The 22,609-nt window shown below is 36.1% G+C and overlaps 1 protein-coding gene across 3 annotated transcripts in view; it reads right to left on the bottom strand.

The window, feature by feature from the left end:
- RGS7 (regulator of G protein signaling 7) overlaps positions 1–22,609 on the bottom strand; it is a 468,689-nt gene that overhangs the window by 69,585 nt on the left and 376,495 nt on the right. For all 3 annotated transcript variants that reach the window (XM_056130847.1, XM_056130848.1, XM_056130849.1), the window contains exons 7-9: positions 16,719–16,783; positions 15,864–15,940; positions 15,678–15,759 (exon numbers count right to left, since the gene is read on the bottom strand). In XM_056130847.1, the coding sequence (XP_055986822.1) occupies positions 15,678–15,759; positions 15,864–15,940; positions 16,719–16,783 (224 nt within the window). The remainder of the gene's footprint in view (positions 1–15,677; positions 15,760–15,863; positions 15,941–16,718; positions 16,784–22,609) is intronic.

Below are 22,609 nucleotides of genomic sequence, written 5' to 3'. Positions count from 1 at the left end.
GAAGTTGTGTTCTTGAAGAATTGTTTTCCATTCTTTGACTTTTGCTTGCTCTGACTATTCAAGATATATTTCTTGTAGGGAGCATAATATTGGATTCAGTTTTTTAATCCATTTTGCCACTCTGTGTCTCTTAATTGGTGCATTTGGAGATCATTGACATTGACATTTACATTGAGAAAGAATTATTATCATAGGATTTTGTGACATCTTTCTGTAAAAGTTTCGTTGTTTTTGAGAGGTTTTGTCTTATCTTACAAACTTTCGTCCCTTAGCCCTCTACTCCTTTACAAACTTTAGCTTCTTCAGTTCTTTTAAAGTTGGTTTTGAGTCTATTGAGTCTTCTGGGCTGTTGTTTATCCATAAAGTTGTGTGTCATTCCCTCAGATCTGAATTAAAGGCTAGCAGGATTAACTATTCTTGGTGAGGTGTTCATTTCATTGATTTTTTTTACCATATCCTATCATTGTTTTATGGCCTGGAGGACTTCATCTGATAAGTCTGCTGTAAATTTAAGGCATGTTCCTTTGTATGTGATTTCCTTCTGTGATCTTGCTGCTTACAACATTGTGTCTCAGTCTATGGGCATTCATCTTTCTAATTGTAGTATATTTTGGAGTCTTTTCATTGGGTGTTTTTTAGCTGGTACCCTTTGGGCTTCTTGGATCTGGATGTCTGGTTTCTCCAGCTCTGGAAACTTTTCAGCAATATTTATGTCTTTAACTGTTGCTACCTCATTGGGTTGCTTCCCTGTCCTTTGGGACACTGATACGATTCTTATGTTGTTCCTCTTGAGTTCATCTCATATGTCTTTTCTTTGCCCTCGAGCTATTTTGAAGTCTTTTTCCATCTTCTCTTATTGCCTGGATGCTTTCTGCAGTTCATCTACAAGCTCACTGATTCTGCCTTCGGCTATTGTGATTCTACTGTTGAGAATACCCACTTAGATTTTTTATTTCATCTGTGAATTTTTTTTATTAGTGACACTTCTGTTTAGTTTTCTTATTTCTGCTCTCATTTCTTCCTGTATTTCCTGTCTGTTCCACTGTTTCTTTCATATCCTCATGTATTTTATTGGATGTCCATTTCACTGTTTCTTTGAGCTCATTAAAAATTCTCATCATTTCACCTCTGAATCATTGATCAGAGAGATTATGTATACGGGTATTCTTTGCTGAGGCTTTATGGATCTTCTCTTCATCCACTCCTCATGGTTGGGATGTACGTTTTTTCCCTAAGATGCTGTGGTATATGGAGGTGGATCCTTGCAGTTCACTATCCTTTTCCCCCTCTCCCTGCCAGGGAGGACTCTGGGCAAGCTCGGTCAATGGTGATCTCCTCTTTCCCCTTCAAGGATATTATCTTCCTCTTTGTTACTCCTGTGTGACTTGTATGGAGCCTTTAGTAATGATTCAGGGAATGTTTTCTCTTAGATTTAGGCTGTACAGATTCTTGTGTTCAATGTTACTTTGGTGAGTTTGGGGTGTATTTTGATTGAAATGGGCTAGTAAAGTATTGGCTTGATATGGTTGAGGTAGCCAGGGTGCCCTTGTAAGAGTTTGGTATAGGAGGCTGAGATATGGATCCAATGTACTAAGAAAGGGGAAATTAACTGGCAGCTGAATGAGCCCTGGAGGCCATGGCACCCACCACTGTTGTCCCTATGGGGGATGGGCCACTCACTGGTTTTTGGGTCTAATAAATGCATCATATGAAATCAAAGTCCTATTGTCATGACAGGATATTGACAAGTTGATCCCTTCATTGACCAGCTCCTAAATGACTGTGTGTTCTGTGTATGCATTTATATGTTTTAGTTCTTAAATTATTTTAAAATTATAGACAGACAAATTTCAAATAACCCTATAGGTTACTATTTTGTATTTTCAGTGGTTTTTACTCAATTTTTATGCATATGTTTAGAAGTCATTAATTGGCCCTTTCTATCTACACCTTGTTTCAGCAACTTCAAGAATGGTCTAAGAGGTTGGCTACCTTTTACAAATTAGAACTAGAAGTTATTCTTCCCTCCATGACTCTTACTCATGGCCGTAGTCTATGCAAGACCCCACCAGTAAATTAGATCAATGTTCTCTTCTATCCACCTCCATTACTAGCCACATCTTTCCTAGTCCAGAAAACAAGGATAGAAATATTGATCAATTATAAAGATTGCCAATCCATAGGCTCTAAAAACTGTTTGCTTGCAAATGGGAAAAAAAAACTCTTTTGACTAACTTTACCCATGACTCTTAGAAATAGCATCAGATATTTGATACTAATAAGGATTAGATAATAATATTCTTCAAGTTTGTTCAAGGATAAAATGAGCACATAGAGTGAAAATGATGTAGCAAAGGAACAACAAAGAATAGTTTTACTCAGAAAGGCTCATGGTAACTACACTGACAAAATATTGTCATATCTAAGAAACTGAGCAGAAGATAGAAATGCTATTCTTTTTTATAACACAAAAGAAAGATTTAATTTTAGATAAACATTTTCTAAAACAATAAAAGGACTCAATAATGAGATCATGGACTATTGATAGAAAGGCAGAGATGGGCATGGGAAGATTTTACTACTAAGGATAAAAAGCTACATCATTTCTACTTACTTCAACATAATTAGTTTTTCAGTTGAAACAGCAGAGAATGTAGGGGATATTAAAATGTCAAGCTTTTGCTATTTTTTATATTTGAGATTGCATTAACTAATGCATATAATTGTGCAACTGTAGCACTGTAGCACTGTCCTCCCATTGTTCATCGATTTGCTCAAGTGGGCCCAGTAATGTCTCTGTGAGACTTCTTGTTACTGTGTTTGGCATATCGAATATGTCACGGGTAGCTTGCCAGGCTTTGCCATGTGGACGAGATACTCTCGGTAGCTTGCCGGGCTCTCCGAGAGGGGTGGAGGAATTGAATTGTGTAAATAATATAAAATTAAGAAACCCTCCTCTGTGCAATCTATAAAATACTGTACCTGCTTGTTTAAGTTCAGAATTAGGTCAGTCAGGATCTCTAAGGTTTAAATCTAGATTTTAGAGATACTCTATGTAGATTTGCATATATCTGTACACTATATTCCATATTGTGGTGCATTTAATACCTTCAATGGCTGATAATATTTTATTGCCTCTAAGAAAAATAATTACCAGTCCAACAAGGTCTCTGAATAAATGCCATGATGAATGTAAAAAGCTTTTGTAACCAGAAACTAAAGTTTCTAATCAATGTTTCTATTTTCATTTCTAGTAATCCAATTTCACTCTTCTCTTATACTTTATACTTATCTTTAAATATCTTAATTTTCCTTTTAATTACTTTTAATTATTTTTCACTTTTTGGGTCACTACTCAGTGATGTTCAGTTGTCATTTCTGTGATTGCACTCAAGAATTACTCCTGGCAATGCTTAGGGAACCATATGGGATGCCAGTGATTAAACCCAGGTTGGCTATGTTCGAGGCAAACACCCTACCCAACATGCTATCGGTTGGCCCCAATTAAATATTGTTAAAAACAATGAACATCTTTGTGATGGGTGTGCCACTCCCAGTAGTGCCAGAATCTCCTGCCTCCATGCCTAGCTATCCTCACCAGAGATCCTTAAAGGAAGGTGGATTAAATTTCCTTCCCCATCCCGAGCAGAGCCCTGGAAGCTGAAGACCTCCTGTTCCAGCCACAGCCATGCTTAACACCACTCTCCACACATTTGGATGAGCCTCATGCATGAAGGAACCAACAGTGGAACCCAAGTGTGCAAGACCTGGGGTGCAGATCTCCAAGCCTGCTCGGATTGGGACTGGGGCCTCTTCCACCCAGATCTCCCATCTTCCAGTATGTAGGTGTTACACCCACCAACTGTCCCTGGCGCCACATAATCCCATCAACGGCCAAGACCTAGAGACTATAAAACCCAGCTCCTGGAAGCTCGCGGCCACATTCGCGGCTGTGCCACATCTTATTATCTAGTTCTTACTCTGGAGAACCTGGCAGGCTACCAAAAGTATCCTGCCCACATGGCAAAGTCTGGCAAACTCTCCATGGCATATTCAATATGCCAAAAACCAGTAACAATGATGGGTCTCGTTCTCCTGACCCTAAAAGAGCCTCGAATGTGGCACTTTCTAAAATCTCAGGGCTAGGACGAAGGAGACGTTACTGGTGCCTGCTTGAGGAAACCGATGAATAGGATGACAATGATACAGTGATATTTAAAAGTTTAAAAGTCATTTATGAGACCCACAGAATCAACAAAACTGAAAGCATGAAATCTAAACCACAACGACCAAACTTAAAAGTGTGCTGGCAATAAGGCAAGTTAGAAAGTGGGAAAGAAGACAGGGGGCATTGGTGAAAGGATTTCGACACTGGCAAATTGGTGTTTGAAAACTGTATGCCTGAAACTCAACTATGAAAAATTTTGTCAACCACAGTGCCTCAATAAAAAACTTAAAAAATAAAATTTAATCTGTCATTGACTTTTGGCTCTTGTCACACACACACACAAATATAAACTCATGAAAGGTAAGTCAACGTATTTGTAGTAATCTTCACAGTAATGGTTAGTCTCTATGTATACAGTTACCTCACAGCACCACCACTAAAGAATCTGACTCCTCTAACCCTTGATTCATGTCCTGTGTCACCCTAAGTCCAGTTACACTACCACATGAATCTGGTGTTTTCAATTTGTAGTCCAGTGCTCAATTTTGTAATCAGTTGGTTTTATCTCTACCTTTGTGTTGTTTTCCTATACAACACAGATAAGTGAGATCATCTTGTATTTTTCTTTGTCCCTCTTGCTTGTTCTGCTCACTATGATACACTTTAGTTCCAGTTAAGTTGCAACAGACTGCACGGTTTCATACTATAGTTGCATTATTTTCCATTGCATATATTTACAAAACTTATTTATTTGTCATTGAACATTTACATGTTTTCTCTTACATTTTACTGAAAATAATCCTTGGAGCATGCTTACCACCCATGTTTATGTTTGAATAGTATACATCTGATCATAGGCACCTCTTAACCTGCTCATGGGAGAATATAATCAATAAGAGAAGTCCATTTATTTTGTGAGTCCAGAAAATCGTTCTTGAAGATTTAGTTTGACTATGAGCCAAATGATGAAAAAAAATTAAACTAATGTGTGTTTATTTAGGGGTGGGGGCCTAAATATTTAGCCACACCCACCTATGGTTAGGAGATGTATCACCTGTGGTGTCAGGGATTTGAACCAGAGTTGATGGAACGCAAAGCAAGTGCCTTAATTTTAGTATTATCTCTCCAACCCCAAACATATGTTTTTAAAATTTAGCCAGTGTGAAAAGTGCCATGTAAAGATTGAATAAAGGGAAGAAAAGGAAGTTATTATAAATTTGCTAATATATTCAAAGCATATGCATGGATGTATATTAGACACCTATAATTGATCTAAATATAGTTAAGAGTAGATAATGTTTGTTCATCCTCTTTATGGGTCTATTTCTGTTTCAGATCCATCACCTCATTCTCAATAATAATAACAATAATTTGGATGTGGAACTTCATATTTATCTTTCAGTTTTTCTTTCACATTATGAAAAAGATTTGTTTATTTAAAAACTGTAGAAGTTAAAGCTGAGAAAATTCAAGTAACTCATTTAAAGGTTAATATAGTTAATGTGAGGTCTTGCTGAACAAACAAGGGGAAGCAAAGATAAACAAATGGGACTACATGAAATCAAGAAGCTTATTCACCTCAAAGGAAACCAGAATACAAAACAGCTCAGAGTTTGGGAGAAATTATTTTCCCACCACTCAGCTGCTAAAGGATTAATATCCAAGATATAAAGAGCACTGCTAGAACACTACAAGAAAAAAATATGTTCCTACCAAAACATAGGGAGAAGAGTTAAATAGGTATTTCCTCAAAGAAGAAATACAAATTGCCAAAGGCATATGAAAATGTTTTATATCACTAATTATCAGGGGAATGCAAATCAAAGCAATAATGACATATCACTTCACACCACAGAGACTAGCATACATCAAAAAGAACAACCAGTGCTGGGGGAAAAGGGACTTCATCCACTGCTGATGGAAAGGTTGACTGGTCCAATATTTTTTGAAAGAGAACATAAACATCACTTAATAAACTAAGAACTGAGCTTCCATATGATCCAGCAATTTCACTCCTCAGAATATATTCCAAGGGTCCAAAAGCACAATTCATAAAAGAAATCTGTATTCCTTTGCAGCACATTTATGATAGCCAGAATCAAGAAACAACTCCAAAACAGATGACTGGATAAAGAAACTGTAGTACATATATACTACTTGGCCATAAGAAAAGATGTAGTCATGCAATTTTCTACTATGTGGATGAATCTGAAGATTATCATACTGAGTGAAGATAGACAAGAGCAAAAGGGAGAGATACAGAATGGTCACCCTTAAGGCGATATATAAAGAAACTTTATAAGGAAAAAATCAGTCACCAAAAGACAATAGAAATAAAATTCATGGAACTTGTCTTCAGTAGGAAACTTGACACTGGTGTAGGGATGGGAGTGGGAGATAAATTAAGGAAAGAAAACTAGGACAATGGTGGAGCAGAAAAGTACCTGCCATAGAGTCAGGGTAAGGACTGGAAAGGAAATTGGGACATTGATTGAGGGAATTAGACTGGTTAACGGATTAGTGTTGAAAAAATTGTATGCCCAAAACTTAACAATGAATAACTACCAATAAAAAATAAGCTAAATTAAAAAAATTTTAAATATGAAATCTTTCTTAGTTTAGGGAATTTTCTCTATCTTCTTTCTCTGAGTATTTGTCAGAAAAATAAATCACTCACACAACTGAAAGAGAGGATTTTTTAAAGATACCTTCACTGATTTAGATTTTTGTCTCCACTTTTAGTCTAGTCACTGTCACTGTCCTCCCATTGTTCATCAATTTTCTCGAACGAGCCCAGTATTGTCTCCAGAGTGAGACTTGTTGTTACTGTCTTTGTCATATCGAATACGTCACGTACGCCAGGCTTTGCCATGTGGGTTTAATCTAGTAGTTCCTATAAAGTAGTTATATCAAAACTTACTTGAGTCACTCATGGTAATGACAAGAATTTTATTCATTCTAGGGTTTCATGGCATAGTTTCACATGAGTTCTTAAAGCTCGTGTCTTCATTTTTATTTGTCTCCACCAATTTTTAAATACATTTTGATTCTGTTCTTGGCTCAATATTAAGTTGCATATTTAATCTTTGTTTCAGATTTGTCGGAGAATAGGAGCATGCTTGTGCCAAACCCAATAGTTTCCAGAGGCTATTACTAGTCTCTGGAATAACTTCTGACAGTGCTTGGAGGATCATATGTCATTCTAGGATTCCACACTGGAGTAAACTCATGAGAATCAAGAGATTTATCTCCTGTACATCCTACCATAAAAGAGATTATTACACTTCTTTTTATGGCTGATTTCTTATTTTACAACACTGTGATGAGAGAGGGCATTTGACATGATTTTAATCTTAAAAAAATTATGCCTGTTTTGTACTGCAAAACAGGCATCCTTGAATATTACAATGTGTACTTGAGAAGAATATGTATTCAATAACTTTTGTGACTTTTAAGAATGTCTATTAAGTCTATGTAATCTAATTTTTTATTTAAGGTTGCTGTTTACTTGTCCATTTTTTCTTTTTAAATTTTAACACTGTGATTTACCAACTTGTTTATAACACAGTTATTTCAGTCATAAAGTGTGCTAGCACCAAAACAAGCACTAGTGTACCTTCCCTCCACTATTGTCCCTAGTTTCCCAACCACCACCCATCCTCCCTGTTAGCATGCAGAAACAAATTTCACATAATATTGTTTGTTGCAACACAAAGCAAGTTGAATTATCAAAATTTAGATCAATGAAAGTCAATTTGTATCATTGTTTTATTTTACAATGGTGTTACTGAAGTCATTGTCTGAAAATTTACTGGGCTGTTTGGTGCTAGTTGGACCTTTTGTGTTATTGTTTTCGTTCGTTTAACTTGGTGTTTTTCTATGCAATATTTTCTATCAGATTTGCTGTGATCCTACTGGGCCAACAGTACTAACAGTCATGTAGCCACGAGGTCCAGGAGCTATGATGTGGGAAGGATTTGATGGCTTACAATTTGATGAGGTTCAGATGTGAAGATGGGCCCGTGAGTGTGGGAGTGACTGTAGGCTGCTGTGTCTTCAGACAGGAACTTTATCAGCCCTCCCCCATTCCAAGAAGGCACAGAATTTTCAGCCTGAACCTCTCTACCTGGGAAAATTTGGTGGTATCATCCATCTTATTTTGAATATTAGTTGTGGAGATTGGCCTTTTCTCTACGAGAAAAATGGTGGATGTGGCAGAGGATGCTGGTTTTTCCCGTGGTCAGGGGTATTTGTTGATATTTTGGTCAGTTATTTTGACCTTTGATATAAGTGGGATACTGGAGTCCTCTAGTGTTGTATTTATATCAGTGTTTCTCCTTAATTTAACTATCATTTTATATACTTAATGCTCGAGGAACCTTCAATTATGTGATTTTTATTCTTGGCTCATGTAAATTTTTTGTAAGCTGGAAGTCTAATTCATATCATGTACGTAGTTATGTTCTAAATTTTCCAACTGCACCAGTTGTTTATATTTTATTTCTCTCTTTCTCCTTTCTTTCTTTCTCTGATATTTTTCTGAGCTTTTTATTTGAGCCTATATTTATTTTTGTAGTTCAGATGTCAATGTCATTTGAACTTCAATATAGAACAGACCATTTTTTCCCTTAACCTAATGAACCATTTGGTGTCTTTTGAATGGTAAACTTAAATTATTAGCATTTATGGGTATTACTGGTATTTATTTGCATTCAGAAAATTTCATTCTGATTATTAAAGTTTGTTTCTTCTGTTCCCTTCTCTTGTTATTTTGATAGCTACTTTCTAAGTTCACTTAACAATCCCTATCTTTACTTTCCTCCTAACTTACATCTTATATCTTTGCTGTTTAGCTACTTTTGAGTGGAGTTTCTTTTTATTAGTAGCTGTACCCATTTGTACTTCTTATTTGACCAGCTTATCAAACTTGAAAACCTTTAACCTTTGTTTATCTGTGAAGATGTTTAGTTCTTCTTCAAGTCTTAGTGTTTGTCAATCTAAATATTCTTGGTTGTAGGTCTTTTACAATTAAAGCTTTGAGCATATAATACTATTCCCTTGCATCCTTTAAAATTCTTGATAATAAAACTTCAGATGGTCTTATGGGGGGATTAGGGGGCTTAGATGTTACTATTTACCTTCTCTAGCTGTTTTTTAATTTAATTTTTATTATTTTTATTAGTGAAACACCATGTGGTATAGTTGAAGACTTATAAATTTTTGTGCTTGGGTTTCAGTTATACAATGATCAAGTACCCATCTCTCCACCAGCGCCCATTCTCCACCTCCAGTGCTCCCAGTATCCCTCCCATCCCCCCCATGCCTCCATCCCCCACACACCCTTGTGGCAGGGCATTCCATTTGTTTTCTCTCTCCTTTTGAGTGCTGTGTTTTGCAAAAGAGGCATTGAGTGGCCATCATGTTCAGTCTATAGTCTACTTTCAGCATGCATCTCCCATCCTGGGAGGATCCTCCCAACACCCTTTACTTGGTGCTCCCCTCTCTGTCTGGGCTGCTTTCTACCCTAGAATGTTCAGCTAACCTCCAAGCCCCGGAGTGAACCTCCTGGTACTTGTCTCGGCTATTCTTGGGTGTTGGTCTCCCATATTGTTACTTTATATTCCCTGGATGAATGCAAACTTTCTATGTCTGTCCCCCTCTTTTTGGCTCATTTCACTTAGCATGATACTTTCCATGTAGTACTACTTGTATGAAAATTTCATTACTTCATCTTTTCTACAGCTACATAGTACTCCATTGTGTAGATATACCAAAGTTTCTTTAATCAGTCATCTGTTCTCGGGCACTCGGGTTTTTTCCAGATTTTGGCTATTGTGAATAGTGCAGCAATGAACATACAACTGCAAATGTCATTTCAACTGCACTTTTTTTTTGCCTCTCCAGTATATATTCGCAGGAGTGGTATAGCTGGGAGCTCAATTTCTAATTTTTTGGGGATCGACCATACTGTTTTCCAAAAGAGCTGAACCAGTTAGCATTCCCACCAGCAGTGAAGGGGAGTCCCTTTCTTGCCACATCCACGCCAACACAGGTTGCTTTTGTTGTTTTGGATGTGGAGCAGTCTTTGTGGTGTTAGATGATATTTCATTGTTGTTTTGATCTGCATCTCCCTGATGATCAGTGATGTAGAGCATTTTCTCATGTGTCTTTTAGCCATTCGGATTTCTTCTTTGGAAAAGTTTCTGTTCATTTTATCACCCCATTTTTTGATAGGGTTGAATGTTTTCTTCTAGAGTTCAACCAGTGCTTTGTTGATATCAACCCATTATCAGATGTGTATTGGGTGAATATCCTTTCCCATTCTGTAGATTGTCTTTGTATTCTGGTCACTGTATCTTTTGAGGTGAAGAAGTTTCTTAATTTAAGATAATCCCATTTGTTTATCTCTGTTTCCACTTGGTTGGTCAGTGGAGTGTCGTCTTTGAAGAAACTGTTAGCCTCAATATCGTGGAGGGTTTGGCCGACCTTGTCTTCAGTGTACCTTTTGGATTTTGGCCCGATGTTGATATCTTTAAACCAATTTGATCTGTCTATTGTGCATGGTGTTAAGCCGAGGTCTAAGCCCATTTTTTTTGCATGTGGTTGTCCAGTTATGCCAGCACTATTTGTTAAAGAGGCTTTCCTTTCTCCACTTCACATTTCTTGCACCCTTATCAAAGATTAGATGTTCATACATTTGAATTTGTGTATAAGATATTCCACCCTGTTCCATTGGTCTGCGGCCCTGCCTTTGTTCCAGTACCATGCTTTATTATTACGGCTTTGTAGTAGTGCTTGAGATTGGGGAGGGTGTTGCCTCCCCACGTCTTTTTCCCAAGAATTGCTTTCGCTATTCGTGGGTATTTGTTGTTTCATATGAATTTCAGGAGTGCTTGATCTATTTCTTCGAAGAATTTCATGGATATCCTTATAGGGATCATTTTGAATCTGTATAATGCTTCCAGGAGTATTGCCATTTTGACGATGTTAATTCTTCCTATCCATGAGCAGGGGATATGTTTCTATTTCCTTGTGTCCTCTTTAATTTCATGGAGTAGCATTTTGTAGTTTTCATTGTAGAGGTCCTTTACCTCTTTAGTTAGGCTGATTCCGAGGTATTTGATTTTCTGGGGCACAATTGTGAATGAGGTTATTTTTTTCATGTCACTTTCCTCTCTCTCATTATTTGCATATAGGAAGGCCACAGATTTTTGGGCACTGATTTTATAGGCTGCGGCTTTACTGTACAAGTCTATTGATTCTAGGAGTTTCTTGAAAGAGGACTTAGGATTCTCGAGATATAGTATCATATGATCTGCGAATAGTGAGAGCTTGATTTCTTCCTTTCCTATCTGGATGCCTTTAATGTCTTTTTCTTGCCTAAATGCTATTGCAAGTACATCCAGCACTATGTTAAACAGAATGATGATAGTGGGCATCCTTCTCTTGTCCCTGATCTTAGAGGAAAGGCTCTTAGTTTTTCCCCATTGGGCCTTGCCATGGTTTTCTCGTAGATAGCTTTGACTATCTTGAGGAAAATTCCTTCAAAATCCATTTTGTTGAGAGTTTTCATCATAAACGGGTGCTGGATCTTGTCAAAAGCTTTTTATGCATCTTTTGATATCATCATATGGTTTTCATTTTTACTTTTGTTGATATGATGGATAATGTTGATTGATTTCTGAATGTTAAACCATCCTTGCATTCCTGGGATGAATCCCACTTAGTCCTGGTGTTCAGGTTGAAAGAGATTAAAAGGGACAGAGAAGGCCTGTTGGGTAACATTGCTTTGTCCTTCAAGAAGCTTAGGTTTTATCTGGTTACACCCACCTCAGTGCTCCTGAAGCACTTCCACTTCCATTGTGTTTATCTGTAAACAATCTTCCCTATGCTCTCCCACCCAGTTAATCAGCTTTCCCCTTAATCAGACTTTGTTAGTTTGTAAGATCAGTTTCCCAGAAATCTATGATTTTATATGTATGAGTGAAATATTGCCCTTTTCCTCTCCTTATGCCTTATGAATAGTTTACCTTAAAGTAATATCCTTTTTGTATAGATACAGAAAGACCGTTAACATTATGCTTTGTAATTTAGGATTTGATTGGCCTTGAATATTATTCACTCCTGGGCATCTGCTTTCTCGACTTAAGCCTCAGTTGCCCACAGTTCCTAACACCCCAAAAGCAGGGTCCCGACGAGGGACTGAATGGACCCAGGGCAAGCGGTGAGCTACCCTGGCAGCGAAATGGGCCAGGCCAAAGTGCCACGATTCTTGACTATAAGTTAAGAATTTGATCATGGACAAATGCTGTCATGATCCAAGGTAACGACAAGACTAGGATCCTGCTAAGGGTGGGAAAGACTATCTGGCCTGAGCACCGTAGTCTGAGATCGAGATGGCCCTAGGAGAGCAATTCTATAAGTTTAAGATATTTCTTACTGTATCCATACAAAATGATTTATATTATATTCTTGTACGTTTGTCGGTCAAGGAGAGGAGAGGCACGCCCATGGAATTCTGCTCTAGGGTGGGTCCTCCTGCTAAGGAAGGATCTGTCCTAGGAGCGGTCTTCCCTGAGGCTAAGATTTCTACCCCTGTTCATCTCCACCCCTATTGATTGTGACCACACCTATGTGTAATTGTTCCCCCAATTCCTCATGGAGAGAGATTTTAACTGTACTGTAGGAGTGGGCTGGGGCAGAAGAAGGAGAAGGAAGAAGAGAGTTCAGAGAGGGGCAGAAGGAAGAAGCAGAAGTTCAGAGAGGATCAGAAGGAAGAGGAGGATGAAGGGGGATGGGGAAGGAGAATGAAGTAGCATGGGAGCAGAGACAGGAGAGACGAGGAGAAACAGAGAGAGATGGGAGCAGAGAGAGAGATAGAGAGACAAGGGGAGAAGAGGAAAGAATCAGAATAAACTACGACTAATACCAACCAGCCTGGCCCTCGTTCCTTCCCCCGCCTGACCATCGCCATCGACCTCTCCGGGGTGGTAGAAGGGTGAGACTACCGAACGCGGGTGGCGGGAGAGATAGAGCCGCCGCCGTGTGGGTGCCGCGCCCCCAATTTGTGTGAGTTTACACAAAGGCCATTTTATATTTATCAAGGGATATGTACAACAGGAAGAAATTACAATCTTAAATGTATATGCACCTAATGAGGGAACAGCTAAATACTTAAAACAATTGCTTACAGATTTTAAGAAGGACATTAGCAACACAATAGTAGTTGGAGACGTCTACATTGCCTTGTCACCTCTGGATACATCAATAAGAACAAAACTCAACAAGGAAACATTGGCTTTGAAGGAAGAAATAGAAGAAAGAGGGCTAATAGACCCTATACAGGGCTTTACATTCCAAAAAGAAAGAATACACATTCTTCTCCAGTACACATAGAATATTTTCCAAAATAGACCATGTGCTAGGCCACAAAACATACCTCAATAGAATCAGAAAGATAGAAGTAGTATAAACAATCTTTTCTGACCACGATGCACTCAAGATAGAAGCGAATAACACAAAGACATCGAAAAGCAAATCAAACTCCTGGAAATTAAACAACTCAATGTTGAACAATAAGTGGGTCAGGAACAAAGTCAAGGACGCAATCAAAAGATACCTGAAAACAAATGAGAATGAAGACACGAGCTACCAGAACCTATGGGATGCAGCTAAAACTGTGATAAGAGGAAAATTTATAGCATTGCAAGCATTTCTAAGGAAAGAAGAAAGGGCCTACGTAGATAACCTAAACACACAGCTCAAGATCTTAGAAAAAGACCAACAAGATGAACCCAACATTGGCTGAGGGAAAGAAATAATAAAACTTAGAGCAGAAATTAACAACATGGAAAACAAAAAACAATCCAAAAGTCAATGAAACCAAGAGCTGGTTCTTTGAGAAAATAAATAAGATCCATAAACCACTAGCAAGACTCACAAAGAGAGAGAGAGAGAGAGAGAGAGAGAGAGAGAGAGAGAGAGAGAGAGAGAGAGAGAGCCCTAATAAACCAAATCAGAAATGAAAAAGGGGACATCACAACAGAAACCAATGAAATTCAAAAGATCATCACAGACTACTTTGAGAGTCTGTATGCCATGAAACAAAAGAACCTAGAAGAAATGGATAAGTTCCTGGATTCCTATAATGTCCCAAGATTGAACCAGGAAGACTTGGGATACCTGGATAGATCCATTCATATCAAGGAAATTGAAGCGGTAATCAAAAGTCTTCCCAAAAACAAAAGCCCAGGCCCAGACAGATTCACTAGTGTCTATGACCCCTGTAACCCTTCTATAATCTATCTTTTATTCACTATGAAACTAATTTAAGATGAATTTAAATAGTAAAACCAGTTGAGTCTCAATTCTAATCTCCAGGTTTGAAAGGTGGATAAATTCTATAGACAATTTATTTAACAATTACAAACACTGTATTACTCTATCACTGTCATCCTGTTGTTCATCAATTTATTAGAGTGGGCTCCAGTAATGTCTCCATTCATCCCAGCCCTGAGATTTTAGCAGCCTCTTCTTACTCATCCTTCCCTATGCTGCCGTATTGGAGTCTCTTCAGGGTCAGAAGAATGAGACCTGTTTTTGTTTTTGTTACTGTTTTTAGTATATCGAATATGCTATGGGGAGCTTGCCAGGCTCTGCTGTGCAACAATTACATAGTTGTGTAAATTGAAATACATGTGTATATAAACAAAACTTTAGAATCTTTGTGTTTTACTCCTTTAAGAATAGTAGTTGAGATGAGCATTTTGAGTTATTTTCCTCAATTTTGATTTGTCTTATCTCTGAAATCTTTTTATATAACAATATTTTTGTACATATTATTTTCTAGTTCTTTGAATTTAAAAATATGTTGAAGATAAAAGCAGAATATCAAAATAGAAATATAGGAAATTATATATGATTTTTCATGATTAATATTTTACACAAACTATTCTGGTAATAATCAAGACCATTCATTATTTGTTACTCTAAGTAATACAGTTAAAATTATGATATAAGAAGATCAGTTTTATTATATGTAGATTCAGTGATCAATTATAATATCAAAAGTATAGCCTATTTGAATCTGATCTGACTATCATGTTAGTGCACAAAATTTATCACTCATAGCAGGATATTAATAGGTTTAAAAAAATAAAATGTAGAAAGGAAACAATTTCACTATTTTTCAAAATCCAGAAAAATATACATACTGAGCCAAAGTTGCTCACTGTAGTTCACCACCCCAATCCCACACACATGCAAGTATCAAATACCTCAAATGCCAAGATTAAGTAAACAATATCATAGTAGAAAATGCCTTGTTTTGTAAGTTATGTACCATGCTACTACACTCTGGGCATCTATACACATGTTGTGTTTCTTAAGTAATTTATCAAATCTTTAGGAAAAGAAATGAGACATACATTTTCCTCTAATTATTTTCAGAGTTTTCACTTTCTAAAGGACTAGATTATGAATTTGAGATCGTGTTCATCTGTTTGCTTACCACAGGTCTGTGTACATCCCAAAATGCTCTCTCTTGGCTATCAAGGATCTTCCTTTCAATTTTGTCCCTTTTCTTGTCCACTCTGCCAGCATAGAAACAATAATTAATAAGTGCTAATTGTATTGTTCACTCTGGACGAAAGGTCACAACTTGAACAAATCTTCCAAAAGACTCACAAGGACTCACTTTGCTTGTGCTTCTGCTTGCATAAAAATGAACTCCCATTTCCGGGCAAATGCTCTCTGTAACCTTGCGAGGCTTTCCTGAAAAAATATATGACAGATAAGGATACCTTGGTATTCATTTTCACTGTGCCCTTGTAAATTTGTCTCCCTTATATATTTGTAAAGGAAACCTAGACTCCTAAACATAAAATCCTAATTGGAGTACTAGTTAAGCAGTGCATTCCTAATACTGATTCAGTCCGTCTTAGCTCCTAACAAATATGTAACTTGTGGCAGCCTATTTCTATTTCTTCATTTTCAGTATATAACAACATGGCAATTATCTGATTAAATTGCATCTAATAACTTTTATCTGATGGGAGCCAGTGGACGTTTGTCTTGCATGAGTATGACCTGGGATTGATCCCAGCATCTCTTATGGTTCTCTGAGAACCGCCAGGACTGATTCCTGAATGGAGCCAGGAATAACCAAAAAAAAAAATCATTTATCATATGATTGATACCAATATGTGTTTTTTCCAAAAAACTTTTATTTGCAAGTGCTTTTTAATTCTCTTAATTTAGATACCTTCAAGATACATTCTATATATCTAAAGATTTTACATTCAAGTCAATTATAACAAACAATAATCCTCTCTCTAATATAAATTGTACATTTAGAATTCCAACATTCTTAATGTGAATTATGATAGAAAGCAAATAGTAGACATTTACTGTCTTTTTCTGCCTGATGCCAGAAAATTTCATCTCTGTGCTCCATTAATAATAAAAGTTTAATAGATTCCCCATTAACAGCTACGGACCTTTCTCCTATTTATTTTATGATATTCTTTGCCTACAAGTTATTGTTACTTACAGCTTCATAGTCTGCTAACTCCAGACGTGCCTTGTTTTGCATTGTTCTCTTGCAGAGATAAACCGCTGAAAGAAAAGTAAAACAGATCAACTCTCACCTGATCATTAACAATGAAGCACTAAAAAGTATAACATGAATCATTATAATTAAGATATGTTGGCTTTAGCCACATTATTCTCAAGCTGTAAGTTTTCCTTTTCGTTCATTTGCTTTTGTTTGTTTGGGTGCCATACCTGGCTGTGTTTCAGGCTTGCTTCTGGCTATGCTTAGGGATTATTGCTGGTGGTACTCAAGGTATGCCATGCAGGAATTAAATGTACAAGGCAAGTGCCTTAACCCCTGTACTATCCCTCAGGCCCTACTTTAAAATCTCTTTGACAAAAGTCATTACTGAAATTACTAAATTCTGAAATTCATGTATACTGTTCTTAATGTTATAAGAAAATATACATACTTAGAAATTAGGTACGATTAAATTTTAAGTAGTTATCACAATTCACAGCCATTGGCCCTATTGTGCAGATTTATGAATGAATCTCCAAAGAGATGCAAGCTAAGCAGCTAATGTTCGTGGACAAACCAATCATTGTTGAAAAGTCTGGGGCACCCTCAGGAGGAAGTCAGCCTAATCTCTGTCCTGCCAAAGTCCAGCTGCTCTCACACCCCAAACCAATGGGTAAACTCCACCACTTCACTAATAATTTCACAGAGACAGCAAACCTCAAAAAATTTCAGGTACTCCAGTGTGCGGGCTGAGAATTCTGGGGTCTTCTTGGAATAGGGGCACTCCTCCACCCTTCACCAACCAAACTTGTGTAAACCTCAGCAACCATGCCAACTCATTGACCTAGGCCATAAATCCAGAAGTCTGAACCACACAGACATGTAACACCACCAAATTCTACAATACTGAAATTCCAGTAGAAGTATATCAAATTGGATGGGAAAGCAACGTAGAAGCAAACTAAACTTACAAACAAAAACAATAGCATAGAAGCCTCAACTAGCAACAAACAATTTAGTAAATCCTCAGACAAGGACTTAACAACCCCATGGTGAGATGTAACAATTTTCACAAATTTTCTTTTACTAAAGTATTTTTGATAATTCTATTAACCATTTATTTAATTGTGTCAAGCAATATAAAATAAATTATTATGTGCCTACTAAGGCTTGGGGGTGGCTGGGAGACAGAGGTGGGGAGAAAGTCACTCTAGTGCCGGGATTGGTGTTGAAACATTAAAAGCCCATAACAACTCTGTTATGAACAGTTTTGTAAACTCCAATGTTTAAATGAAATATTTTATTTTATTTAAAAATTAGTTATCACATTCAAGTTTCTTCAAAACTAAGGGTGAAAATAACCATTTAAAAGAAGATATCAAATAAACTTGAAAATCTAGAGATACATATACAATGTCTTTTGGGGCAAAGGAATTGACTAAAAGAGGAATCATTATTGGCAATTAAATTATTTTGAGTTTCACTATCAACTGAAAAAAAATTGACCTAAGTTTATGGATTCTTGGCATTGCCCTTGTTTCATTTTTTAATAGCTAGTTATAAAAAATTATTTTATCACTAAGAGCATAACATCTTCACCTAACTACCATGCCTCCATTTTACCTCAATTTCCCTGAGGATTTGCTTTCATGATCACCAGGGAAAGTCTATCTGATATATATGATGGCTTGACACAGAAAGAATAATGTCCTCATAGTGATATTGAAGGTTACTTCAGGAACATTAGGGATGTGCAAAGAAATATCAAGACATTCAGCGTCTTCAACTACATCTTCACTTTTAAAAAATATTTTTCATAATATGTGATATTTGAGTATCAAGAAATTAGAGAAAAACTATGTGTTTCAGGTGTTGAGTACATTTAATGGGCAGACTGTCGACTCTGGGAGATGATAAATACTATTTTCTATTAAGCTACAATTCCCTCAGTATTGATAATTAAAGCTGCTTGAAATTAGTGAGAAAATACCTTGCACAGCAAATATAAATAACTACAAAGTTTAGCTACTTAACAATTTCTTTCCTCGACGATTTCCTGTATCTAAGTTAAGAAAAAGGAGAAAGTGTACCATAAAATGATGTTATCACTAATACAAACATTAAGAACTAGGATTTGACCCACCATTGCAATTTTAGCTTTTCTGATATGCTTCCTGCTTGATAATTTTCAGCATCAGTAAAAGTTAAACTTCTAAAGTAAAGATGTCTTTCAAGTAAAATTCCATAAGTTCTAGTAGCACAAATTTAGGTCATTTATCCAAAGACTATAAAAACACAAATTCACAATATTTTTACGCCTATGTTAATAGGACTTTACTCACAATAACCAACACATAGAATCGACCTAAATATCATCTGCAGATGAAACTTGACATACTCAGCGCTCTGTGTACGGGGGAAAGTGGATGGAAGTTGAGGTACCAATATTAAATTAAGTATGTGAAAGTATGAAAGAGAATTATGTGTGTGACTCAAGTAAGTTATAATCAAAACTGTCAAAATAAATCAAAACTTATTCATAGAATGTGAAATTATGGTGAATTTCAGAGGGAAGAGAAAAAGAATGAGGAAATGAGTAGAGGGATATTTATGGCGATGGTGTGACATTAAAATTGTGGCAGGTGTGGTGAGAATTATATACATACAGAGGTGTATATTATTGTAATTTACAATATTGTAAACCAAAGATAAATCAAATTAAAAATAAGTCACTGGGGCTGTAGTGATAGCACAGAGGATAGGGTGTTTGCCTTGCATGTGTCCTACCCAGGTTCGATTTTCAGCATTCCATATGGTCCCCCAAGCATCACCAGAAGTAATTCCTGAGTACAGAGCCAGGAGTGACCCCTGTGCATCACTGAATGTGACCGAAAAAGCAACAAGAAAAGGTCATAGTGTGTTATTTTCATTGATGTTTATTTTAGTTGATGTCTATTTATGCTATAGTACTGAAAAAAATTAGCTTTGTAGATCACTGTGACTTTAGTGAAAACTCATAAATGTTCTTGGGGACTGATTAAACAGATTTTGTATGTGAGCAGCCCCAAGGGTGTCTTTTCATGAGGGAATAATATAATATTACAAAATATATCATTTAATAATTTCAGATTTATTGTTGAATGACTCTTAATCTAATTTCAAATCATAATTAAACTCCGCAGCAGGCAGTCCACCCCCTATCTCTTCTGCATCAAATGCTTGTTGCTTCCTTTTTCTGGTTATCTTTGTTCTTTTCAAAATTAGACTTACTTTGGGAAATACTCCTAACTTTGTGTGAACTAGGTAGTTTTATTAAGGTCTCTGTTCACCAAAAAAATTACTTATCCTTTAATATCAGGTTGGCTAAAATACAAATTTTAAATTTTTTCTGGGGAAAAAATAAAGGTATGGTTAGGAAGCATAAAGCACATATTTGTTATACTCAGATTTATTGAGTAAATCAAGAATAATTTTATAAGGAGATATTATTTAGATATCCAATGGTATTACACACCATTTACTGAACTCTTAGTTAAAGAGAAAGAAAAAAAAGATAAAACCTGGTTGTGAAAATTTGGAAACATTTTAGGTATTCGTAAAGAAGATAATTACTGGAAAGAATTGAATCTGAATAATTAGTCTGAGCAGTATGATGATACTTTTACAAGTACAGATGATACTTTTATTCCTTATCTGCAGATAGTATCACTATTGATCAGGATGTGAATAAAAATGAATTCAAATGGTTGAAAGAAAGCTTCAATTCTAAGAAACTGCCCAATTCACTAGATTTTAAAAATGAGAGTGAAAGCATTGCCAGAACTAAGAGTTAGACCAGGAATATTGGAACATATTCCTAATTTTTAGGCATCAAAATTTAATTTAATAACTAGTTAATATGATCCTACCTATAAACCTCAGTAAAATTTAAATCCTTGTAAAATATAGCTCTTTACTTTAAAAAATTAATTTAGTCATGATTTAAAATACTGTAAATGACAGTGTCCATGATACAATGTTCTAACAACATCCATAGTTTTCTTCTCACTCTACTACTGTTTCAGTTTTCCTTCCTCAACTTCCCTGACACCTTTATCTCCCCAGCATGGTATCTCACTTTTGTAGATGATTCACAGTCTCTGTTGCTTTTTATTTTCTTACTATGTGTCTTAGACATAATTATGCATTGACAAAACACTGAAAATATTATTGGAAATACCCATTTATGTGGTTGTATTTAAGATGTTTTTCTTTGTGAATGGCTCTATTTCAAGTTTATGTTTCTCTTTATAGTGTCTGGAAGACTAATGAAACAATTGTGAGGACTCTGAGAGTAAAACAGAGCAAGCAATTTAAAGAAAAACCCCTACCATTAAGTGGAAGGAAGCTTAACAGATTTGAAAGAGAAGAGCATTGGGGACCTTAAAGGAGAAAGCTGGGTACATTGATGGTGGGTATGGTATTGGAGCTATGCACACATGAAACCATCATTAACATATATGTATATATATATGTAATTTACTATTGTGAATCACAATACTTCAAAAAAGTTTTAAAAAAGCTGTCAACATTACTTTCTAATCATTATGCAATGATTTGTATAATTTAGCATTTTTACAAAAATTTTAAACCATGTTCAATTCCACTTCTGACACTAGTTCTGTGGATCAGTTCTCCAATTTTGTTGAATTTTGTCTTTTGTTGCTACCTTTAGCTGTATCATTAAGTTATACATATGACAATACATATTACATAGTAAGTTGCACATTATTTTTTTCTTTCCTAGAGCTGCATAGTATTCCATTGTATGTGTGTGTGTGTGTGTGTGTGTGTGTGTGTGTGTGTGTGTAGCAACTTCTTGATGCCCCATTCTTAAGTTGGGTATATGGGTTGCTGGCTATTGTTACTTAGTACCAGGAGGTTCTAAAATTCAAGTATCTTCTAAAGTCTTACTTGTCATTCTGGGTTAGTTCAATGGGAATCACTTTTGAGGTTGTTTTTCCCAAGTAATAGCTTATAATCAGAAATTTATTTAAATTCCCAAATCCCTTAGTTTTGGTGGGTGAGAGAAATAAGAGGTGACCCCACTCTGCCATCTGATCTTCTCTGAGAACCACCATTTTTTTTAAATGGTGGAGGGATGGGTACTCGATCATTGTATAATTAATTGAAACTCATGCACAAAAATTTGTAAGTCTACAACTGTACCTCATGGTGTTTCACTAATAAAATTCCTTGCTAAAATTCAAGTATCTTCTAAAGTCTTACTTGTCATTCTGGGTTAGTTCAATGTAAATCATTTTTTGAGGTTGTTCATCCCAAGTAATAGCTTATAATCAGAAATATAACATTCAAATATAATGTTAAAAACGAGACCCAACCCCAGCAGCCTACCTCTACTACCCAATTGCTGCCATGCTCCAGGCTGCTTTTCAGACACATCTTAAGATTCTTCCTACCCATTTTCCATGACTACCACACCATGTTTGATGGAGTTCAGACAGTAGGCAACAAATCATAGAAATATATATATATTTATATATAAATATCAGAGAGTCCGGCAAGCTACCAAGAGTATCCTGCCCACACGGACAGAGCCTTGCAAGCTACTGGGTCTCGTTTTGAACATTATATAATGTTATAATGTTTTGAATAAAACATTAATTCAAATTATGTTTTTATGTTGGGAGATAAAGTATAGCATTACTTTTTCTTCCATTAGATTTGATAAATCTAAGAATTGTCTGTGAGTAACCAGTGATTTCTATTACATTGTATCACAGAGTTCAGTGAAAAAAGTTTATGAATATTCCAGCTATATAAATAGAATATATACAAATGTATAATTCAGAAAAAATTGAATATACATATATTTATATTTAAAAAAT

This window comes from Sorex fumeus, unplaced genomic scaffold (assembly GCF_029834395.1).
Source record: "Sorex fumeus unplaced genomic scaffold, SorFum_2.1 ptg000007l, whole genome shotgun sequence".
Lineage (NCBI taxonomy): Eukaryota > Metazoa > Chordata > Mammalia > Eulipotyphla > Soricidae > Sorex > Sorex fumeus.
The sequence above is the reverse complement of the archived record's forward strand: the minus strand, read 5'-3'. Positions and strand labels throughout refer to the sequence as shown.